Here is a 23,683-nt window from a genome sequence, read left to right on the forward strand (position 1 = left end):
TTTCCATACTGTCAATATCTTCAAATTGAAAAATTTTCTAGTATTTGGTGATGCCGTGCGGAGTGACAAACATCGCTATTGTGCAAATAGTCTTAATTAGAGGTAGAATAATTTCGGAGTTCCATTTAAATAGGTAGATGTAGTGGGAATTGTGTATTTTTAGTGCTTTATCTTTCCTAAGGTGAACCACTTTGTTATTTAATTTAGTATTCAATTAAAGACTCATTTATTCCCTTAAACCGCGAAGAAATTTGATATTGATTTGGTTCAATAAGAAGGCGGCAAACCATAGTCGAGTACAGCATCGAGCAATACACATGAGTATGACGATAGATGAGACCATGATGGCAAGCAACATCAACAGGTTTGAGGCCACTATGGTAGGGCCTTCTGCTAAAGAGAAGAAAAGCCAAACTGGCAAGAGAAGAAAGATTAACGTAGCGTGTTCCAATTGCGCAAAGAGTCACTCATCGTGTGACTCTTGTCGTCCCTGTTCTCGATGTATCAAGAAGGAATTGCAGGATTCGTGTGTGGATAAACCTAGGAAGAAACGGAAATATTTGGATGGGATACCCGATGTTAAACTACCCAACCAGCTACGTTCCGAAGAACCCGTCACTGTGTCTGCTAATATGACGAGGCAACCGTCTTTGAGCCAGGAACAACAATTATTCTCTGATCCACAACATATTATCCATCGTTCCACCTTTATGTCTAATGCCGCTAATTCAGAATACGCGATCCTGTCCAATATTATTAGTCAGGATGGCGGAATGATAAATAAGATTCCCGTGGATGTCTTGTATTCTAATCCAAATTCTAATGGGAATACCAATATGGGTAATAGTCCAAATAATATGAGAAGGAGTTTACCGCAATCTCCAGAAAGTGAATCTTCCATGACGGCTCGCCCTATTGTGTATAACAATGTAAGCTCGACTACAAGACAACATAGTGCCAACGTTCCACCTCAACCATATCCATCAGAATATCAAAATGTTTATTCTTTATTATTGGGACCCAAATCGAACCAAATTGTATCATCACGGATTAATTTATTCGAAAATCACTTCCCGTTGGTCCCCGTGCATGGTGGTGGTTCATCATTGTCGTTCAAAAGATTGTTGACAGCCAAGCAGCCTCGTGGACCAGAATTACAATATAATAAGTCGATAAACCAATACTATCTAAATAATGAAACTTTAACGTTCCCCGAGGTGATGACAAGATATAAATCCACAAAACAACATACTGTATCATTCGCTCTTGAATGCAGAAGTGATACAGGTAACACGAGCGGTAATAATAATGCATTCACGCCACGATGTAACAGAGAATGGGAGCATTCATTAAGATATTCATCACCGATGGAAATTTACACTTTGATAAATGAACCATTTTGTCATACGATGGGGTTCCGTCATTTACTATTATATCTTCGAAACAGATTTAATCAAAAGGATATTGTTAGTATGTGCCGTTCCATGACAGAATTCCGTCCTATTTTCATTGCATGTTCCATGACGCTTACTGAAGAGGATATGATATTTATGGAACAATGTTATCAAAGAACACTCCTGGAATACAGTAAGTTTATTGGACAAATTGGGACGCCCACTTGTGTTTGGAGACGTAATGGACAAATTTCATACATTAATGAAGAATTTGAAATCTTAACTGGGTGGACAAGAGAAGAATTATTGAATAAGATGACGTTTATTGTGGAGATCTTGGATGACGATTCCGTAAGAGATTATTTCAAGACATTCTCCAGTGTCGCCTACAAGGATTTTAAAGGTTGTGAACAAATGAAGACATGTCGTCTACTAACACCTTTGGAAGGTCAAGTAGTCAATTGCGGTTGTATGTGGACACTGAAAAGAGACATTTCCGGGTTACCCTTGATGATACTGGGTAACTTTATGCCGATTTTGCCCTAGGGTTATGGATTAGGGTTCTGCCATTAGGGCTTGGAACCCGAACACCACAGCAAAGCGGGCTTCCTGTTTCTTTTTTTGCAGTTCCGTTTTCCGATCTCTACGGCAGTTTCTGAGTCGTAGCGTGCTTTTTTGACATTTCCCTCGAGAAATTTTTCATTGATGTGATGCGATTGAATGAATGAACTGCAAAAAGCATCTGTCCGCCCTTTGTTCTGCGTTACTTATACTATGTTGTCTTCGTCCACGCATTACTAAGGGCCATCCACCGTATTCTCTTCAAATTCTCTTCGAATTCTGTTCTCACTGTGGTAGTGGATTTTCTTTTATATTATATTTCAAATCATCCATCCACGTACCACTTTATTCATAAGAACGAACATTCATCTAACAGACCCTTCTCTTACTCTCTTTGCATAGACATCTGTAACGAACTCTCAACAAATCGATCCGTCGTTCCCTTAGATATACTACTAATATTCTATTCTATTCTGTTCCTTTCTTTTTTCTAATAAAAATAATAATAAAATTCTCATCCACCTACATTTAATAATTGCATCAATATAGAAGAGGTATGTTCAGATACGCACAACCATCTCAAATTATGAAATCAAAACTGCCATCTACACCAAATCAGTTCGTGCCAAATCCTCATGCAAAGGCATTCAACTCAAATGCGATGAATCAAAATATGATCCAACAACAAATGCCCATGCAATACCAAATGCAAAACCAAATGCAAATGCCAATCCCAGTGTCAGGTACTGCCAACCATAGTCAACAACAGCAACAGCAGCAACAGCAGCAACAACAGTACAACAACAACAATAATAATAATAGACAGCGTTCGTACCGTCAGAATCAACATGCACAATACTATAATAACTACCAGCACCAGAACAATAATTTGTTGAACAGTAATAATAATAGTAGCACTGTGTCTTCTAACGTTTCAACACCTATTTCATCTGTTCCAGGAACTCCGCTTTCCATGACTCCCAGTCCAAGTCCATTACCACACAACAACAAGAATCACAATAATAACAATAACAACAATTCCATTAGCCCTGATTCTCCTTGGTACCAGAAAGTTTTGGCCTTTGAAGAATGTGTATCTCAAACTTTGTACATGTCTCAAACTCCAAGACGTAAGAATATAAAACATCGTTCAGAACATCCAAACTCAAATGCAAATCCATTATTTTGGGATTCCATTGGAAGAGCCATGGGATTGTATCATGATTTGATCAATACTCCTGAATTAAATTCTGATCGTGTTTCTAAATTGGTTCATCTTTTACATAATGGGTTAAGAGCAAATAGAAATCAATTAACAAGGATGAATAAGAAACCTGATTATGATTCTCAATCTTTCCATAAGGAAATGACTAATTATCTTTGTAAATCTCTAAGAGAAATCTCAAAAGATGTATTGCAAGGAAAAGTTGAATTGAATGAATACGGTGCCATGCATCTAATTACAGCATTCAAAGAGTTGCTATTATTTGAAGAAGCTGTTGAAATTTGGAAAAAAGCCATTAATGGTACAAATAATTATACTTCCAACATTTTCTTGAATCCAAGAGTCGTTGGTGTTATATTACCAATCCTATACGATAATGGTGTCTCATATCCAGAAATTCAGTCACTTTATGAAAAATCTTCATCCATGATCAATTATTTCCATCCAAATTTATCTGTTGGTATGATTAGAGCTTCATTATCTGCATCTGAGAATGAAATGGCCTTGAAATTATTTCAAAAGTTATGTGAAGAATCCACTGAAATGAAATATGGTTACTTAATTGAAACCCATCTTTCATTCATCGGTGAATGTAAAGATCTAAACGTTGCCCAAACCTTTTTCGACAAAGCTTTAAATGATGAAATGCCATACAAAATTGATTTACAAGTTTCATATGTTAAATCATTCTTAAGAAATATTTGGAATCAAACTCATGACTTCAATCACATATATCAAATTTGGTACAAATCTTCTTTACATTATGGTAGAAATGTAAATCATGGTATTTCATCCTCATTGAATGACACATTTTTTGATATCTTCTTTGAAAATTATGCAGAGGATAAATTACAAGGTTTCCAAACTTTACAAAATTTGATTCAAACTTACAATAATATTAAAAACATTGATGAACCTTTCTTTAATATTATCTTGGCTAAATGTACCGTGTGGCATGATCGTACCATATTGGAATACATTGATAAATCTTATGAAATGTATCATATTCCAAAAACAATTGTTGCATACAGAATTCTTTTGAAATCAATGGGATCTGTGGATGATGCAAACAATAAAGAGATTTTACAAAGATGGATAGACTTAATTCGTAAGTCAGATGAAATTGGTCAAAGATTTATTGCTAACGCTGATTGGGCTGCCCTAAGAGACGCCACTGTAACATGGACCCAATGTAAGAGAGATGCAACTACTTCTAACACTACTAGGAATGCAGTTACCGATGGTAAGACATCTTCACCAACAACCAATAACAATACTGCTGCAAGTACTAATAATAACACAGGTACTAATACTCCTGAAAATGAACCAAATTCGAACGCTTACCTTTTTAATGCTACTAATAATGGGATGGACTATTATTCCCATCCAGCATTACAAGCTGCTAACGCTTCTGGTGCATTCGACGATATGGGCGCTGATTCTAATGAACAGCAACAACAATCGAAACAACAACAACAGAATATATCTCAAGTTGATGGTAGAATGGTTCTTTATTTGGAAATCGTTAAACGTTACTCTCCTTATTGTCGTGATTCTAGACAATTGGCAAGATTGACAACTGGTACAGCAGTTAAATACTCTGTGTTACAAGAGGTATTGAATCAATTTCAATCTTTGGATGTCTCTGAGATCCCTGTCCCAGAATTGCACAATTTGAAACCAACTTGTGTTTAAACTTTAAAATAAACATAAAAAAACTTTGCAAACATTGTATATTCCCATTTTGACGTGATAGACATTTTTTTTTCATTCTCCACTGACACTTTTTAAGACTTTACTTATTATTCTTTGTTGTTATTTAATTTACCTGCATAGACACACGTAATGCTTATTCATTTTTTTTTCTCATTCATTGCTACTACTACCGTCATGATATTGTGTATTATTTGATCCATTTTGACATCATTAAAAGTTATTCTATTTAGTAATTAGCTTTATATTCTCATCTTATAGATATATCTAAATAATAAAAAAACCATTCTTTTTATTCAATATTTATTACTCTTTAGAGTTTGATATTCAACCTTCCTTATACCTTCGCGAACTTTTTCTTCCAATAATTCAATACTTAATCGGATATCTTTCTCATCCTTCGATTCGATCAATAAGTATAACTTCGGCTCATCTTTATCTGTTGATGGACTCTTACCTTCAGGATAATACTTACCTTTATTAGTGATACTACAACCAGTTTCATGTTTAATGAACATCAACGTTGTATTCTTCGTGGCTTCCCATCTAACTAATTGTGGTAAATCATTAACATTTACATCTGCACTAAAAGTGATGGACCCATCAGGATTTTTATTTTGCAATATAGCATATTCCAATTTGGGTATTTCGATAGAATTAGTGTCTTGTGTTACTTCACCTCCTTCTTCAAGGTTTGTCTTTCCCTTTGAAGCATCGGATGTACCAGTATTAGCAGGGCTATATTTGCGTCTCTCCTCTGTTTGTTTCTCCTCTCTTTTATTTTCCAAATTATCCAGACCTTTACCACCAAATCCTTTGGATAGTCTATATTTCCCAACCTTCATACCTTTCTCAAATTCTTCAGCCATTCCTTGTAATGTTTCAATAATGAATGGGTCATGTTTCTCCTTTTCATTTGCTCGCATGGCTTTAAATAAGATATACCCAGCTGTCAATTCACTTGGTAACAGCAATGTTATAGCTATACCATGAAGATTACCACGAGCTGTTCTCCCAGTTGTATGAACATATTGGGCAAATGTCTTCACAGCGTTATAAATGATCACGAGAGAAACTTCAGGGACGTTTAAACCTCTTGATAGCACCTCAGTGCAGATTAAAATACTATTCTTGGTATTTTTAAATCCCTCTAAATTTGTTATTCTCTCTTGATATGGTTTCCCTGCATGAATAGCAAAAAGGGAATATCCAAAGTTAACTAGTTGTGAATATAATAAATCACAAATTTGTTGACTGGCAACAAAAATTATTGTTTTCTTATCTAAAGTAGTTTCATCTTCTCTCTCTTCATCTTCGTCATTTTCACATTGATCTTGTTGTTTATTTTGATTTTGTAAAATGGTCAACAATTCCTGAAACTTGGCTGAGTCGGTTTCACATATCGCAACTTTTTGTTCAACATTTTCATTTACTAAATTATTCGAGTTTATTGTAATACTTAATGGTGAATTTAATATTCTCATGGCAAAATTACGAAGTTTATTGGGGAAAGTGGCGCTGAACAAGACACATTGTTTATCTGGACGGATGGTCTTCATAATTTGTGTGATCTGAGGTTCAAACCCTAAATCAAATAACCTGTCTGCCTCATCCATAATGACAAAGGTAATTCTTTCGGTACTTACCAGCTTACCTGTGTTTAAAGTTAGAAGATCGATAAATCTACCGGGGGTTGCAACAACAATTTGGACACCCCTTTTGAGATCATTAATCTGTTTCTTAAGCTCAGAACCACCTGTACAACAGATACTTCTTATGTTTTCATCATGAACAATAAATCTTTCAATTTCATCGTGGATTTGTAATGCTAGTTCTCTTGTAGGCGCCAAAATTAATCCCAATGGGCCTGTTTCATTTTTGGAAAGTGGTCTCTGTGCCTTGATATGTCGAAGTAATGGTAATAGATATGATATTGTCTTCCCTGACCCTGTCTTGGAAATACCAATAACATCTCTACCACTCATTATTGCCGGAATTGCCTGTGATTGAATCGGCGTCAGCGTCTCGTATCTCAGATTTTTGGTGATCAGGTTCATTGTATCAGTATTTAATCCTAACTGTGACCATCTTGTTATTGGGAGAGGGCAATTTGTACCTTTGACCTTTATATTATCTAAACTTAGTCGAAGTTCTTCAATTTCTGAGTCGGACATCTGTTTAATATCCTCTGGTTCGGCATAAAAATTCTTCTGAAAGGGTTCCAAAGTGGATTTATCATATAGTACTTCTGTAACTTTCTTTTTTGCCTTAAGTTTAGCTAGTTTGGTGTATCTTGAATTTTCAACACCATCATCCGTGCTTGGTTTTTCATGGCTTATTCCTGTCATCAACGACTCATCTTCCGCATCTAGGAGATCACCAGCTATAGTACGTCCTTCAAAAGAAGTGGAATTAGCTGAGGAGTTTCCCAAGCTATTCATGAATTCATCTAACGGGTCAGGCTTCTTGCTATCAATGTTACTATGGTGTCTAACGGGTGCCAAGTCTATGCTACTTGGTTTGTAGATTTCAGTCAAACTTTCATTTGTCGTTTGGATGTTGGAGCTTGCTTCTTCCTTTGACTCATCAACATCGTCACCAAAAAGTATTGTTTGTTTCTTCTTCTTTCTCTTCTTACTGACTATATTTTGTTGTTTCTCTTCTGTGGAGGCGACAGATTTCTGATCCTGAAGTTTCCTTTCCGCATCTCTTTCACGTTTCTTCCTCTTCCATTCTTCAAGCTTACTTGTTCTTTCAGCAAATTTATCCTTAGCAGCCAATGGCAAATTTGTTTCTACGTTAGTAACGGGTTTTTTCTTCTCTAAATCCTGTTGAGTCTTCTTTTGTTTCCATTTTGCTAATTTCTCTCGTCTCTCTTGCAAGAGACGTTGTTTCTCGGTGATTTTTCCACCATTTGGGGGCTCATCATGACTAGAATCCTCTGAATTAATAGGAATCATACTTATTCTTGTCTATCTCTTGGGCTTTTGATCTTCTCTCACTAGATTACAAACCGGTTTCTATTCAAGAGCCATATTCTCGATATAATGTTAGGGAAGAAAATATTTCAAGAAATTTTCAGAATGATGAGAACAGTGAAAGATTACCAAAACTAACAGAATAATAAGCAGCAATCATGGCTTTGAAGCCTGAAAAACCAGTATGGATGTCCCAGGCGGATTATGATAGACAGTATGGTCATTTGGATGACGCTAAGGCCTCAGAAGAACCGGCTATTCCCTCTCAAGTGGAGTCACCTTCAAAAACACCAGGTACATCTGTGGATAATCCGTTAACTAGCAATTCAATGGAGGGTACACCTGAAGGAGATGAGAAGCCTACTTTTAAAATTCAGAAACGAAGACACGGGAGATTTGATCAAGAGGAGAGACGAAAGAAATTGGAAACTCAGAAATTAAGAGAAGAACAATTTAAACAACATGAGATTGAAATGACGGCGAACAAGACTATTAATGTGGATCAAATTGTTAGGGAACATTATAATGAGAGAACTTTTATTGCTAATCGATCTAGAAGGGCGTTGTCACCCATTATTAAATTAAGGAACTTCAATAATGCCATCAAGTATATGCTTATTGACAAGTATACTAAACCTGGAGATGTCGTCGTCGAACTAGGATGTGGGAAAGGTGGTGACCTTAGAAAGTATGGGAATGCGAATATATCACAATTTATTGGAATTGATATTTCTAATGCTTCAATTCAGGAAGCTCATAAGAGATATAGATCAATGAGAAATTTGGCATTCCAGGTAATATTGATCACAGGAGATTGTTTCGGTGAGTCATTGGGTGTAGCAGTAGAGCCATTTCCTGAATGTCGATTCCCTTGTGACGTTGTCTCTACCCAGTTTTGTTTACATTATGCTTTTGAAAGTGAAGAAAAGGCAAGAAGGACATTAATGAACGTTTCCAAATCTCTAAAGATTGGTGGCCATTTTTTTGGAACCATACCAGACTCAGAATTTATCCGTTATAAACTTAACAAAATTGGCAAAGATGTGGAGAAACCATCATGGGGGAACTCTATCTACAAAGTTACCTTTGAAAACAACGCATATCAACAGAATGATAATGAATTTCCATCGCCTTATGGTCAGATGTATACATACTGGTTAGAGGATGCTATAGACAATGTCCCTGAATACGTGGTTCCATTTGAAACTTTAAGAAGTTTGGCAGATGAATACGGTATGGAATTGGAAGTACAAATGCCCTTTAACAAATTCTTTGTTCAAGAAATTCCCAAATGGATCGACAAGTTTTCTCCTAGAATGAGAGAAGGGTTACAAAGGTCCGATGGTAGGTATGGTGTAGAAGGAGACGAGAAGGAAGCAGCATCTTACTTTTATACAATGTTCGTCTTCCGAAAAGTCAAAGATTTTGTTGAACCAACGTAAAGGGTGTTCACATGAAAACCACCTTGTTTAAATAGTTTTATATAAGTGCAAAAGGAGGATTTACATATGATTTCTATAATGCAGTAGTAACGGTCATTGTTTGCGAGTTTATTAGCATTACAGGTGGTAGGCCTTCTAGCCACAGGTCAAGATTCTCGACATAGTGAAGACTCTCAGCATCATCGTTATGAGTTCCTAAGGCTGGAATAGGTAATGTTGAAAAAATCAAATCAGAATCTCCTGAAAGTTGTGTCATCATGTCATTAAGAATCAAATGCTGTGCTCTACTAGGTAGATCATTGAAAGTTAAATTATTCATAGCAGAAAGAAGACTATCTCTGGAACAACATGGAGATAATTCTGGAAGGACCGGCCTTCTTGTGCTTCTGCTACTAGTCCGATTTAGGTCATCATCCTCAACAACAGGAACTAAAGTCGGTTGGTCACCAGTACCTTCCTCGATCACTTTAGTCTTGGGTAATGCATCACTAGAAAATACTGGATTTAAATTTTGTGTTACATTATTCTTAAGCTTCTGCAAACGTGGTAATCTCTTCTCTGGACCAATAGCCGATTTTGATTGATTTATTTCTGAAATGGCATTATCACACAGTCCAGATTCATGTAAAGAGGAAAATTCTGTCTCAGTTTCTGATTCATCGCTAACAGCTGGGGTAATAAGTTGGCCAGTTGGCATGTTAGAATTCATTGTCATTGAAACACCAAGTCTCTGCAGTTTAGAAACTTTATATTTTTCAGTTTTAACACCTTGAGCTCCAGGAGCCATCTCTTGGACTGAAAACCTACGTTTCGGTTGGGATGTCTTTCTTCCATCCACTAAATCGTTCCACCACTCACTATCTTTTAAAATTGAGTTTACATAATTGAAATTAATACGGTCACCTTTCACAATGGTATTATAAACTCTAAATTGATCTAGGGATACAACAGTAACTTCAGCTTCAATTCTTAAAACCGATAATAATTTATTCATTCTCTGTATTTCTGGGATCCTATCCAATTCATTTTCAACAAAGAGGATTACACGAAGGATGTGTGTATCCTTCCATTCTGGAACAGTCACCAAGATTGCGCCAAGTTGTAGGATTAAAGTATAAGTATCAAAATTCGATGTTACCATTGATGGCTCTTCATTTGTAACGGTCATCTTACCACATATCTGAATCGGGTACAGATCGATAATTTTTTTCTTGGTACAATGTGTTCCTTTATTTGGTAAATTTAGTTTCCCAAAGCCGTGGGCAATTGCAATGTTTGATTGAAGAATTGAAAGATCTTCTATAATTTCCACCCATTGCCGTATTTTTATTTTCTGTTCATTTTTACATCTATCTGTTGGTAACGGGAAATACGGTTCAGTTATGTCGACATTAATATCATTCGTATTTGGATTTCTGGTGGCGTGCAAATCAGCTGATTTGGTCAAACTCTTGGAACTAGAACATAATGAATTTTGCTCTTTACGATATTCTTTCAAATCAAAAAATCCAAGAACTGTGATATTAGGTTTCATTCCACCTAACCCTGAACCAATAAATACATTTCTTACACCCCAGGGCAACGTAGGCCCTGTTCCTATCTGGACAAAGGCTTTTATCTTAGTCATATCTCTTATCTGCATCCAGGCCTTTTGTTGATTTTTTAATTCGTGTAATTGTTGTTGGAAATTTTCTGCTACTGTAACATGGCCCAGAATATATAACCCACCTTTTTTCAGATGATTACAGAATCTGATTAGATTCCAACTTGTTCTTGGGTTATCTACAAATAACAAAATTTGCGGTCTCCAATACTTAATGTTATCTTGACGTAACCTCAGTAAATATTTCCTCACTTGGTGATATATTAAACTTTGAGAAACGTCACCCCATGATTTAGGAGGGCAAACATAATGGATAACAAGGAAAAGCATGCCCATTGCCAGCATTAATGCTGACGCAGTAACCCCATCAACCACGATCATTGCAATAATGGACAATATAGCACCGCTTAATGCAGTGTACCTGTCGAAATAGTTAAACGATGGTCTAAAATTTGGCGCAGCGGCAATTTCCAACAGGAAACAAGCAAGATTCATCACAATAAAAGTCATCAAGAAGGTTAATGTAATGAATGATGCGATCTTATTCACGTCTGAGAATAAGCAAGCTTGTGTTAATGCCCATGTAAATATCAATGTAATTAGCGGTTTCTTAGAGAAGATCGATAGCCCCGGAACAATACTATCTTTTGCTATGGCTTCCAAAACGTAAGCTGCACCAAGCATACCGACAATAATGGAAAATAATGAGGTTGACATTTCTCCCAAAAAAATAAGCCATTGCACCGAACTAACAGATTGAATGACTTGTACATCTGTGTATAATGTCTTTCTAGGAATGGAGCAACTCATTGATACAACAACAACTGTGTAACAACTAAATGTAAAGAGCAGACCCCATAGGGTACCTTTAGGGATGGATTTAGAAGGTTTTCTCAATTCACTAGACATCCCAGCACCAGCAAAAATACCTGCGGTAGCTGGGAAGAAAACACCAAATAGATTGTTAAATGTTTCTTTGTGTTTCAACAATGAACCTGCTGCACCTTTTGTAAAATGTGGATACAAGTTATGCTTAAACGTTTCCCATGAAATTCCTGAATAGATGATTTTACCTGTTTCAAACGGTTTTTGTATGAAGATAGATAGTGGAATAGACACAATTGATGCGACTAGAATGAAAAATAAGAAATTACCAGCTCTTGATACTGTTTGTGAACCTACCAATGCAATCGCTAGGCAGAAAAACAAAATTGTTGTTGCATACCCCAATTCATACCAATAGCCTCTCGGTAGTAAAGCAAACAATGCTGCTGCTGGTTCATTTGAATCGTCTGACGCCTTCCCAAGGTTATATAGCAATGGTTCAACAATACCTAATGCATTCATACCACTATTAAATATTTGTCCCAGGAAAAATACTAATCCTATGGATCCTCCAAATTCGGGTCCTAAACATCTTGAAATCATATAGTAAGCACCTCCACCCCTAACAGTTCCATTTGTAGATATTGCTGATATACTCAATGTCGTCAGTAAATTTATAGAATAACTTACTATCAGTAACCCGATGGTACAAAGTAGACCTAATTGTCCCAGTATGAAACCAAACCTTAGGAACATAAGAATGGAAAGGACATTTAGGGCGGTTGGGACAAACACACCATCATAGGTCCCTAATTTGTCTCTATGGGGGTTATCTAGGTCATATTTAGATGATATTTTTTGGTTCTTTGGTGTTGTTTGGTAATTATAATATGATTGGTTCGGGTTTGTAGATTCAAGCAAAGTAGACGATTCAGTCGATTCTGTGGGTCTGTGTGTTCCAGGAATGTCGTAGAATTTGCTTGATCTCATTTAATGGTGTAAGTAGATACCTATTCTATGGTCTGTATGCCTGAGGAGGGAAGGATTGCTGTTTGGTTGCTCCCATGATGGTGATATATTTGGTCCAGTTTATTAATCCTTTTGTTTGATATGACAGCGCCGCGACAGCAAATAAAATATAAGACTTTCACTATATAGAGACATTTTTAGAAAATAACTTCATCTTGCGTTTGTGAATGACGGTTGGCATTGGTGGTGCTTAGAAATGGTGTTACATATATTCTTTTATTTGCACTCTATTTAGTATACAAAGGGGTCTGGTCGAATGTAAGACAGATGGGGCTGCGTTCATTTTTTCAGTTTCTTGTTGGAACTTTCCAGACGATTCCACAACTGTTCTGCATCTTCCTCCATTTCCTCCCTTCTGGCCCTCTTCTTCTTGTCCTTTTCAGATAGTTTCACACCATTGGCATCTCTCCCTGGAAGAGCAATATCGTTTTCATCCATCATGGTAACAAAATTGACTTTCCCACCAATGTAAACTTTAACTAATAATTGACTCGTTTCAAGGTCAAACACACGAAGGTACCTGTCGAGACCACCTTGTAATAGATATTTCTTTTGGTAAACAGCAGTAAAGGATGTGGCACCCACAATGTCACCCTTACCATACTTCTTTATTAAACGGCCAGTACTATTGAATTTTATCACGTCTTTCTTTGTATCTCTGGTGATGAATGTAAAATCATTCAAATCGTCACTTTCCAGATTCCCATTGGCAGTTACCTCAGCAGTAGTTGATGAAATTTGTAAATCTGTTAGCGGTTCACGATTGGGTAATAGATCTATATATTCTAGTGGTTTACGGCCATGTACCGTCTTATATTTACCCAAATGAGACCAATGTGTAACTGTAATGAATTGATAATTTAATGAATCCTTCTCTTGTGATTTCTCAGGAAATGGTTTCAAAAATTTCACTGATGTGGGCCATACAGGAACTCTCATATCCAACCTATCATTCTTGACATTCTTGGCCTCCCATATTTGCTTTAGATTTTGGAACTCAGAATCTAATTCCACTAGCTTAATTAAATTTTCTTCACCCCCATATGCAAACACATAGCTTGTGGATGTCTTGTCTAGATCATATAATTGAACAAATTCTAATGGAGCTTTCACTTCAAAAGTATTAACTTTTTCTAACACAGTATCCTTAACAATGCTAATAATATGGAACAAACCAGATCTGGTTCCCAGAAAGTAGCAATTCTCTCTCAATGGGAGTAACGCGACGATCCCATCTTTTAATTGTGTTCTTCTCTTAGAATTCTTATACAACGGTATCAACTTGGAATCATCAGTTAACGAATCCAACGAATTCAAAATTTCAAATTCAGTACATTCAAATTCAAATTCTTCCGTCTCATTCTCTAGGGCCATCTTTTCTTGCTTCAATTTCATTTGCACCAATTGCACAGTCCCATCGCACCTTGCGATTAATAACTTATCATCCCCAACTTGCAAAAGAGCATCGATGGAATGTGATAAACCCTGTGAGAGATGTGTGGAGAGATGGAACGGTTGCAAAGATGCCTGTATGGATGTGTTGGTGCCCTTGTTACAGACTACCTCTTTCAATGATCCGCTATCCGTGCAGCTAACCAGTAATCTCATTTCTTTCTTCTTCTTTCAATTTCGCAAGCAACCAAAAATGATGCTAAACTGGAGTGGATATTAAGGATTAAGGACTGTGTCTATATATCTAAGTGTATGTCTATATTCTTTATTGTAAATGAAATTTCTGGAATTCGATGAGCTGAAAAATTTTGTGCGTTACCCGCTTGGCGGTTATTTTGTATGATAGATACCAAACAATATATCCAATACTAATATGGTCTATTCATCCAGGAGACGCTTGCTCAGCTCTATCCTGTGGGCAATAAGAAGCAGTGCTGCATCTACGCAGAGGGGAGGACCACGAATGGAAATAATGGCAAGGTCTTCCTTATCGTCTGGACTTTTCAAGCGAATACTACAGGAGGTGCTCTCACGTAACATGTTGATATATGTGCCCTCTCGGCCAATAACTTTGCTACTGTATTTATCTGGATATGTGACCACTTTAGTGATATTTGATAGTAGATTGCCCGATTTACTGGGTTCGATAGATTGGATTTCCAAGTTCGGTATCCTCATCAAGTGGCCTGGTCGTACGTCGTCTTCGTGGTCAGAAAAATCGGAACGTCTTCTCTTCTTAATACTTGGCTGCGGAACAGCATATAGTGTCGGTGACTTGGTATCTGATCTGTCGATTATAATCTCACTAACTTCTTTAACGGGCCCTTCACGAGGTTGGTATGGAATCTCTCTGCTTAAATCGATTCCATATGCTACTGTCTTAAAATATGCTTCAGCCATATAATATGTGGCAATGTGGATAGAATTGGGCACGCCATAGATAGAAACCAGTCTATCTGTTGAACCCTCTAGGAAATGATAGCTCTTTTTAACGATTGCTGCACTAGCTTTAGTAATTTCCTTCACATTAAGGCCCCCCTTACCGATAATCCTTCCCACTACTGGATTAGGAAATAGGAATTTGATCTCAACGTGAACCGCATTGATATCGACGGCATTAGGAGACGTTGCCATGGCCAATATTCGAGCGATGGATCCAAAGGTTTGAGCCACATTCTCCGCCAGTCCCTTCACAAATAAGATTCTGTGTTCGTTCCCGTAAACCTGTTTGGAAAACCAAATTTTTACATCTGATTCTGCTCGCAATTGTCGTATGGTCTCACTTCCATCACCAATAATCAGTTTTGTCGTTTCGTCCAGCATGAGCGCCCTCATTTCTAGCACTTCCTCCTTAAGAAGCCTTTCAATCCTGGCCCTCTCCTCAATGAGATACTTCTCGTCATCCATGGCTGTCTCTCCGTGGTTTAAACACTAATGATATCTTCTATCTTGCAATCAAATTGCATTGTTCCATTCTGTCATTTAATCATCATTGAACTTTTGGTTTTTCAGATTACCTAATACACTCGTTCTATATAAAATCAATCGTCATTCTTAATCGGTCGGTTATTGACATGACAACGACAAGATCATCAGTTGGTTGGCAATGGTATTGGAAGAAAAGAAGTCTGTTCTTGGGGAAGAAGTTGCAAGTAGTGAGAATGAAGAGTATAACGAGGAGGAAGATGAAGATTTTGATCCATCTAAGGTGACAGAGGAAGGTGAAGATCTTAAAGATGACGGCGAGGACAATGATGAGGAAGCTTATGTGGACGATAAGGAGCTAGAGAAAACGAATAACTATGCCAGTATAGAGAGTGAGAGTGGAGGGTTAGTCAAGACGAGAAGGGCGAGACAAGTTGAAAATGAATTGAAGAGGAAACGGAAATATGAAGAGTTACAAGTTACTTCCATTCCGGAGTCGATCAATAAAGTTTGGGAGGAATTAAATGACGCTGGTCGTAAACGACTTTCCACCACTGATAGTACTGGTAGGAAGATAGGATCGAGTTCTGTGCTGGCAGGAAACGAGGAGGGATTAACGAATGCTAATGAACCTGAAGACAAAGATACTGATAATCAAATATTAATAGAGAGAACATATAAATTTGCAGGAGAAACCATCAAAGAGAAGAAATATGTCTCTAAGTTTAGTGCAGAGGGCCAAGAATATTTGAATAATTTGAAGTTTCAAGAACAGAAAAAGGAAACAACCACCACTAAACGGCAGACGACTGAAGTGGAGGATAGTGGAGTTGATCGTACAAAATCCAACATACCTGACGGAATAAAATTGAGAAGACCTCTAAAGAGACCGCCGATCTTGGAACAAATTATATCGGGGGCTTTAAAACCGAAGTTAACCACTTTAGAAAAATCCAAACTGGATTGGGCAAGCTATGTTGATAAGGAAGGTATTAATGACGAATTAAGATTGTTCAATAAAGATGGTTACTTAGCTAAGCAAGATTTCCTAAATCGTGTGGAAACGAAAAAGGATCAACAATACAAGGAATTAAGACAAAAGCAATTACAGATGCAGCTGAATGATACTCAGAATGGGTAGTATCTCCCCCAAAAGATTGTAACTTTAGAAAGTATGAAGGCCACACAGCGTCGCCTAATGTAAGAATATCATAGACTGTCACTGAGTAGAGTATCTCTGCATAAATGAATTATGATTGAACTATCCAATTTTTGTATAGTGTATAATGATTATGTAATCAGAACAGTTTTCTTTTTTTTCGCGAAATTTTTATTCAAATTTTTTTATATAAAAGGAGAAGTTTTTTTCCATTTTCTTCCTTATTCATTCGTAGTTCAGATTGTGTTTTTTCTTTGTATTCTTTTTTAAATCCCCACGAATCTCTTTGCCTTTTGGCTTAGATCAAGTGTAGTATCTGTTCTTTTCAGTGTAACAACTGAAATGACCTCAATGAGGCTCATTACCTTTATTATTTGTTACAATACTCATTTTTTGGAAGCACTTAAATGGGCGGGAAGAAACTGAGAGGATCCTTCCTATTGTCTATTCAATTAGAGTAAATTTGGATTACTAGAGATTTTATCACGAATTAGAGGAGTTGGAATGTGGGCACGGAATTTTTTTGTTTCTTTGATTCTTTCAGGTAAACTGTTCCTATTGAAGAGATTTTACGTTCATTAATTTGAGGAATTGCGATTCATTTGTTATTTTGAAGTTGCCGTCATGAGGATTCGTTCTTATGGCAATTTGGCATGTCATTGTTGGGCTCTTTTAAGGTTTGTAGCATTTATTTGTTACTGTGATAGGATAAGCTTGCTTATCCCCCATTTAGGAGCTTGACGATAATCGTGTTTCAAGTTGTAGGTGGTTTCAAAGACATTTGGATTTTCAATTCTAGTTTAATCTTGGTGGTTTAGCTATTTGTTTGAGTCGGGAGATGAAAGGTTCCCTTGATGAGATACTCGTTATTTCTGTGTTTGGGTTTCAATTCTTTTTACGAGAGGTAATCTTTCATGTTTTCTGGATTTATTGGTGGGTTTGTTGAGCTTCAGTTAGATGTGTCGCGATCCTTGCACTTCATGATGGGTTGACTTCTTTTCGAGGTTGATCCAGATTGTTTACCGGTCGCTTGATGTGTCTCTTTGTCTTTCCGTTCGCCCCTTTATTATTATTTTTCTAAACTTAATTTGAATGAGTTCATTCAATGAGTGTAGAATATTTATTAATGAATTATTAATTAGTTTATAAAATTTTAAGTCTACTTTTCCTTATTGTGAGGAATTTTTGGAAATCTTCATTTCTGACTACAAATTCTTTATCCTTTATGAGTTCACCCATTTTGATATTATTTTTAAATATTTTCACTTCAATGATTAAGTATTCCTTAAATGCTATGGACTCCACCATCATAGCTTCTAACCAATCCGAATTGAACTTGATAAATTCTTTAATCCTTTTTATCAATTTCAAATTATTCTTGACCTGGAAGATCTTGTCATCAGATATACCAGAGATCAACGCATCATCAATCAAGTCTTCCACAATGGAATTCAATAATTTAAACGATTGGAAAGTAAGACTAAAATTTTTCAAATGTTTAACTATTATATCTTCAAATGAATTAATTTCATCACTTAATTTATTCAAGAAATCCATCAACTTCAAATGAATCCTTCTAGTCTTTTCAAGAACACCAACAACCACTTTAGTATCACTCAATTGATTAAGCGCCTCCCCAATACATTTCAACTGGTCAAGGAAAACTGACCTTAACACCTTATCGGTAGTATTCCCATACAAGATTGATTCGTAAATTATGTCGATGAATTCTCTTAATGCCCTCCCCAGGGAATTATTAAGAATATGGATTATCTCCTTCAAAATTTGAGAGTTTCTCGGAGATATCCTAGCTATTTCACTTTTTTTGCTTTCGTTCGTCATCATGTCTAAGTTGTATTGTTGTTTGGTATTTTATTGTTGTTATGGACATTGATTTTATTGTTGGGTGGTGGTCTTGTTAGGGGAAGCGGAAAGAATGTAAGATGGTATAAAGGTTGAACTGCGAGCTGTCGTTACCTTCCTTATATATGTATATTCTTTATGAGTGTGGCACGGACAAAAAATTTGTGAAGTGAAAAACAAAAAAATGTGTCATATTGGATTTGTGATGATGAGTCACAGAGACTGTGGGACAAAGACAGTATAAAAGTGGACTATTTATTTACACTAAACAACATCGGCTTACTCAGAGGAGGATACGGAACTCTTGCCTTCTTGGAGACTACTCCGGTGGAGACTTTCTGCCCTGAAAGCAGATGCTGTATAATATATATATCTTGTACGGGGTAGAGAGAGACATCAGGATTTGTTTCCCTTAAAAAAGAACCCATACTTTCACTCGTACGATGGAGTGAGCTTGTCTTGAAATGTTAAGAATTGGGTGCCATTTAAGAAATAGTAAGTTACCTCCTAGGGAATTTGGAATAATGTAAGGGGTTAGGATTAACTTGTCATAAATACTTCTGTAATAGGGTGTCCAGCTAGTTAATCACTAAAACAAAACAGGAACAGTTTAAAAAAACTTGACTTATTTATAACTGGTTAGGTTATGTTATTATTTTAAAAAGAATCCCAACAACCAACCAAGGACCAAAAATAAAAATAAAAATACAAACCTCTTTAAAAACTTGGAATATTCATAGAATGAACTAGACTTACTTATAGCTGCCCACCGTATCATAAATTTCCTCCATATAAGTACTTTTGTCTCCATTCCACATTCCCCGGTGTGGCCAAAGAAAAAACTTACAAAATCACAAAAGATATGAAGCGGTGGCTCAATGGTAGAGCTTTCGACTCCAGTTAAACTCTGAAAATTTTCGGAAACAATTGCAATCGAAGGGTTGCAGGTTCAATTCCTGTCCGTCTCATGTTATATTTTTTAGTTTTTTGCCCTGAAATCCCAGATCGCTTCCCACGACAGATTATCTATCGGTTACAGAGTCATCTCATATCCAAAACATAGCATATAACGCTACCGTATTTCTTCAGATCCTATTATTCAGTTTCCCTGTATTGTTCGTTACACGCTCCACAATAGCCACCCATACAACCAATTCATAGCAACATATAAGGTTAATCATGTCTACGTATGTCCCCTGCACTGCCCCATGTACAGATTGGGTCCCCTTCTCCCCTGTATTCATTCGTCTTACTAACTAACTAACATGCCCCCCCACGTAATTTAAGTACTACCAACGAAACTGCCCTACCTCAAGAGAAGAAGACCCCGGAACACAAGAAGTGTGGTTGTGCCGGAGTGAAAGCCAAACTATCCCAATTCTCTAACTGTGTTTACTCCAGTTTGCTATCTACCAAGGACCACATTGTTAAGGGTGCTCACGTTTGCTTAGTGGGACACTGGAACTTCATCAAGTGTCTAGCCACCGAACTACAAAACCCTGTCGTCTTGTTGAACGTCATCTTGGGTTCAGGTGTCATTACCGGTTTATTGAATGGCTATATCAAGTACGAAAAAAGATTTTTGAAGGGGAAGACAAATAATGAAATCCTAGGTTGTGCTGGTGCAGCAGTCGCTCTATTGACCCTTGATGGGTTCGTCTCCAAGAGATACTACTCCAAGTTTGATCAAAAGAAGAACTTATGAGTTTCGAATGATTGGACAATACTACTATTTTAATTTATCTAATTGCCTGGCGTAATTACAATATCTAGGGAAGTATATCCTTTTTCTATCATGTCTTTTTATTGAGTATATTCCAATATTTTATTACAAAACAAAAAAACAAAAAACAAGAAGAAGAGAATATTTCTACCCAACTGATATTGACCTATTTATATTTATTTCTCCCTCCCCTATTTTTATATCACTATTACTACATATTTGTGTATGCAGTTCTTTATGAATATATTATAACAATTTCCAGTGTGTCTTTTTATAGTTGAGCGGCGTTATCATTTATTTTATTTAGTAGTGGCACGAAATTGTTGCAACTGAATTACTTGATTGAAACTTCCCGAGGTTTCTTAATTAACAAGCCTAGTCACAAGAGAGAACCACCTATAAATGTTGCTATCATACTGGATCATAACGCTGACTGTTTGGTTATGCCAATTTCGACAGACAACAGCATTCACAGACTATTTATTGAAGAAATGTTCCCAATCGGGATTCTGTCAAAGAAATAGAGATTATGCTAAAAATATCCAATCTTCCAAAAATATCTATTACAGGATTGATGAATCATCCATTGCATTCAATGAGACCGCTTACACTCTTACTGCAAACATATTGAAGACCATTCCAAGATCTGATATCGACGATATAATTATCACGTTACCCTTCACACTGAACGTCCTAAATGAATCTAACGCCATCAGATTCACTATTGATGAACAGAGGAATTCTCCAGATGGGACAAACAAGTTATTACAACCAGAAAGATTCAACTCTCTTTGGAAATGGGCTTTCGATCCCAAGGCTTCTCTTCAAGCGCGGGAGATTTCCATGTCAAGAACTACACCTGTCATTTCGCAAAGATCATGGTTCGATACTTTCTTCCACATTGGTGAGGATCCCTCAGAGATACTCTTAATTGAAGACAAGACAAAAAACATCAAGATTGAACTAGCATTGAATAAATTCGAAATACGAGTGTTCCATCATGATGAAATCGTACTATCTATAAACGATCGTAATTTATTAAACTTGGAACATCAAAGATCCATTGAGAATAACTTTCAAAACGTCCTACCGGAGGAATCCACTTTCAACATGTTTGCTGACGATTTTGAATATTCTAAGGATGATACCATCCCATTTGGGCCCGAATCCGTGGCATTAGATTTCAATTTCCATAATTTCCAAAACGTTTTCGGTATTCCTGAACATGCTGACTCACTAAGATTGAAAGATACTATCGATGATGAACCGTATCGTTTATTTAACGTGGACGTTTTCGAATATAATTTGGATTCCAGAATGCCCATGTATGGTGCGATTCCATTAATGTTCGCTGCCAATAAGAAACAGACAGTGGGTACATTTTGGTTGAACGCCGCTGATACGTGGATTGATATTCACTACGATGATATGGGTAATACGCAAACACATTGGATCTCTGAATCGGGAAACATTGACGTGCTTATCTTTTTGGGTGACACACCCGCTGATGTTTTACAAGATTATACCACATTGACGGGGAAACCAGTGCTTCCTCTATTATCATCTCTTGGGTATCATCAATGTAGATGGAATTATAATGATGAATTGGATGTCCTGACCGTGGAATCTGAAATGGATAAAGCTGGCATCCCCTTCGATTTCATTTGGTTAGATTTAGAATACACAGACAACAAACAATATTTTACATGGAAACCTGATTCATTCCCCAATCCAAGACGTCTATTATCCAAATTGGCTGAGTTAGGCAGACACCTAACGGTGTTGATCGATCCTCATTTGAAAGTAGATTATAACATAAGTGATATTGTGGCTCATGAAGGCGTCGCTGTTCAGAACAATAAGGGTAGGGTATACGAAGGTCATTGTTGGCCAGGTGCTTCCATTTGGATTGATACCATGTTTGCAAAGGGACAAACAATTTGGGCACGTTTCTTTAAAGATTTCGTCCCTCACGGTATTACCAATTTACATATTTGGAATGATATGAATGAACCATCCATCTTTAGTGGACCTGAAACAACCGCACCAAAGGATTTGATACATGCTGATGGTCTCGAAGAAAGATCAATTCATAACGTATATGGGATGACCGTACACGAAACTACTTACAATTCCATGAAGGAAATATTCTCTCCTCAGGATAAAAGACCTTTCCTCTTAACAAGATCATTCTTTGCCGGGTCTCAAAGATCAGCTGCCGCTTGGACAGGTGACAATCAAGCAAATTGGGATTACCTTCGTATGTCAATCCCAATGTGTTTAACTAATAATATCGTCGGTATGCCATTTATTGGTGCTGATGTAGCTGGGTTTGAAGGGAATCCTGAACCTGAATTGATTGCTCGTTGGTACCAAACAGGTCTATGGTATCCATTTTTCAGAGCACATGCTCATATCGATTCCATTAGAAGAGAACCATATTTGTTTCAAGAACCCATTAGTACCATAGTGAAAGACGCTATTAGACTAAGATATTCTTTGTTACCAACTTTCTATACCTCATTCAAGATGTCTAGTATTAATGGTGGAGCTATTATGAAACCCATGTTTTTCGAAAAACCACAATACGAAGACCTATATCCTGTGGATAATCAATTCTATTTGGGTGATTCAGGTATCCTTGTGAAACCAATTACAACAAAGGATCAATTTACCACAGAAATGGTATTTGTCCCAGGCATTTACTATGATTTAGACAATTTAACAGCTATTACGATCAATGGTAAGGATGTCGCAAGTAGAACGATAGATGCTCCATTGGAGAAGATCCCTGCATTCATTGAAGGGGGTCATATCATTACAAGAAGAGATAGATACAGAAGATCAAGTAAATTGATGCACCATGATCCATACACTATAATTCTCGCACCTGACTTGAATGGTAATGCTTCTGGTAGATTATATGTGGATGACGGTGAAACATTTGGATATGAGAAGGGTAATTTCGTTGATACTCAATTTTCCTTATCAGAGGGTAAAATTATCCAAAATGAAGTATTACATGCATCAAATGATGATAAATCTGTTGGTAATACCAAGATAGAAACAGTCATTATCGCAATTGATGGAATGCCTACTGATAACATTCAAGAAACAGCCACCATCAAAATCGGCTCTAAAGAGCACACAGTGGCAATTGAGAAATCAGACAATGACCATTACTTAACAATAAAAAATCCTCTTATTAGAATCGATGAAAACTGGACCATTGCTTTCTAAATAGCATGGCGTTAATAAATGCTTCTTCATGATATAACATACCTTTACTCT

General features: G+C 36.8%; 11 protein-coding genes and 1 non-coding gene across 12 annotated transcripts; 7 read left to right on the top strand and 5 right to left on the bottom strand.

Annotated features, from left to right (window-relative positions):
• Positions 1-317: 317 nt before the first annotated feature.
• On the top strand, positions 318-1,940 carry ERT1 (Ert1p; the record flags this gene model as incomplete). The annotated part of the gene is made up of 1 exon (XM_003677737.1): positions 318-1,940. The coding sequence occupies one exon, from the start codon at positions 318-320 to the stop codon at positions 1,938-1,940; it is 1,623 nt and encodes a 540-aa protein (XP_003677785.1).
• Positions 1,941-2,511: 571 nt separating this feature from the next.
• NCAS0H01270 (uncharacterized protein) lies at positions 2,512-4,875 on the top strand (the record flags this gene model as incomplete). The annotated part of the gene is made up of 1 exon (XM_003677738.1): positions 2,512-4,875. One exon carries the CDS (start codon positions 2,512-2,514, stop codon positions 4,873-4,875), a length of 2,364 nt encoding a protein of 787 aa, XP_003677786.1.
• A 314-nt stretch (positions 4,876-5,189) lies between these two features.
• Positions 5,190-7,853, bottom strand: PRP5 (DEAD-box RNA helicase PRP5; the record flags this gene model as incomplete). The annotated part of the gene is made up of 1 exon (XM_003677739.1): positions 5,190-7,853. The coding sequence occupies one exon, from the start codon at positions 7,851-7,853 to the stop codon at positions 5,190-5,192; it is 2,664 nt and encodes an 887-aa protein (XP_003677787.1).
• A 176-nt stretch (positions 7,854-8,029) lies between these two features.
• On the top strand, positions 8,030-9,313 carry ABD1 (mRNA (guanine-N7)-methyltransferase; the record flags this gene model as incomplete). Its single annotated transcript, XM_003677740.1, has 1 exon — positions 8,030-9,313. One exon carries the CDS (start codon positions 8,030-8,032, stop codon positions 9,311-9,313), a length of 1,284 nt encoding a protein of 427 aa, XP_003677788.1.
• A 73-nt stretch (positions 9,314-9,386) lies between these two features.
• VHC1 (Vhc1p) lies at positions 9,387-12,731 on the bottom strand (the record flags this gene model as incomplete). Its single annotated transcript, XM_003677741.1, has 1 exon — positions 9,387-12,731. One exon carries the CDS (start codon positions 12,729-12,731, stop codon positions 9,387-9,389), a length of 3,345 nt encoding a protein of 1,114 aa, XP_003677789.1.
• A 318-nt stretch (positions 12,732-13,049) lies between these two features.
• NSA1 (ribosome biosynthesis protein NSA1) lies at positions 13,050-14,378 on the bottom strand (the record flags this gene model as incomplete). Its single annotated transcript, XM_003677742.1, has 1 exon — positions 13,050-14,378. The coding sequence occupies one exon, from the start codon at positions 14,376-14,378 to the stop codon at positions 13,050-13,052; it is 1,329 nt and encodes a 442-aa protein (XP_003677790.1).
• Positions 14,379-14,600: 222 nt separating this feature from the next.
• On the bottom strand, positions 14,601-15,629 carry PBP2 (telomere maintenance protein PBP2; the record flags this gene model as incomplete). Its single annotated transcript, XM_003677743.1, has 1 exon — positions 14,601-15,629. One exon carries the CDS (start codon positions 15,627-15,629, stop codon positions 14,601-14,603), a length of 1,029 nt encoding a protein of 342 aa, XP_003677791.1.
• Positions 15,630-15,828: 199 nt separating this feature from the next.
• Positions 15,829-16,788, top strand: SWC5 (Swc5p; the record flags this gene model as incomplete). Its single annotated transcript, XM_003677744.1, has 1 exon — positions 15,829-16,788. The coding sequence occupies one exon, from the start codon at positions 15,829-15,831 to the stop codon at positions 16,786-16,788; it is 960 nt and encodes a 319-aa protein (XP_003677792.1).
• A 1,161-nt stretch (positions 16,789-17,949) lies between these two features.
• NCAS0H01340 (uncharacterized protein) lies at positions 17,950-18,651 on the bottom strand (the record flags this gene model as incomplete). Its single annotated transcript, XM_003677745.1, has 1 exon — positions 17,950-18,651. The coding sequence occupies one exon, from the start codon at positions 18,649-18,651 to the stop codon at positions 17,950-17,952; it is 702 nt and encodes a 233-aa protein (XP_003677793.1).
• Positions 18,652-19,533: 882 nt separating this feature from the next.
• Positions 19,534-19,637, top strand: NCAS0Htrna3W. The gene is made up of 2 exons: positions 19,534-19,570; positions 19,601-19,637. It is a non-coding gene; the product is annotated as a tRNA-Trp (tRNA).
• Positions 19,638-19,848: 211 nt separating this feature from the next.
• On the top strand, positions 19,849-20,374 carry OM14 (Om14p; the record flags this gene model as incomplete). The annotated part of the gene is made up of 2 exons (XM_003677746.1): positions 19,849-19,856; positions 19,957-20,374. 2 exons carry the CDS (start codon positions 19,849-19,851, stop codon positions 20,372-20,374), a joined length of 426 nt encoding a protein of 141 aa, XP_003677794.1.
• A 420-nt stretch (positions 20,375-20,794) lies between these two features.
• On the top strand, positions 20,795-23,632 carry ROT2 (glucan 1,3-alpha-glucosidase ROT2; the record flags this gene model as incomplete). Its single annotated transcript, XM_003677747.1, has 1 exon — positions 20,795-23,632. The coding sequence occupies one exon, from the start codon at positions 20,795-20,797 to the stop codon at positions 23,630-23,632; it is 2,838 nt and encodes a 945-aa protein (XP_003677795.1).
• Positions 23,633-23,683: the final 51 nt, after the last annotated feature.

The sequence above is a fragment of the Naumovozyma castellii genome, chromosome 8, assembly GCF_000237345.1.
Source record: "Naumovozyma castellii chromosome 8, complete genome".
Classification (NCBI taxonomy): Eukaryota; Fungi; Ascomycota; class Saccharomycetes; order Saccharomycetales; family Saccharomycetaceae; genus Naumovozyma; species Naumovozyma castellii.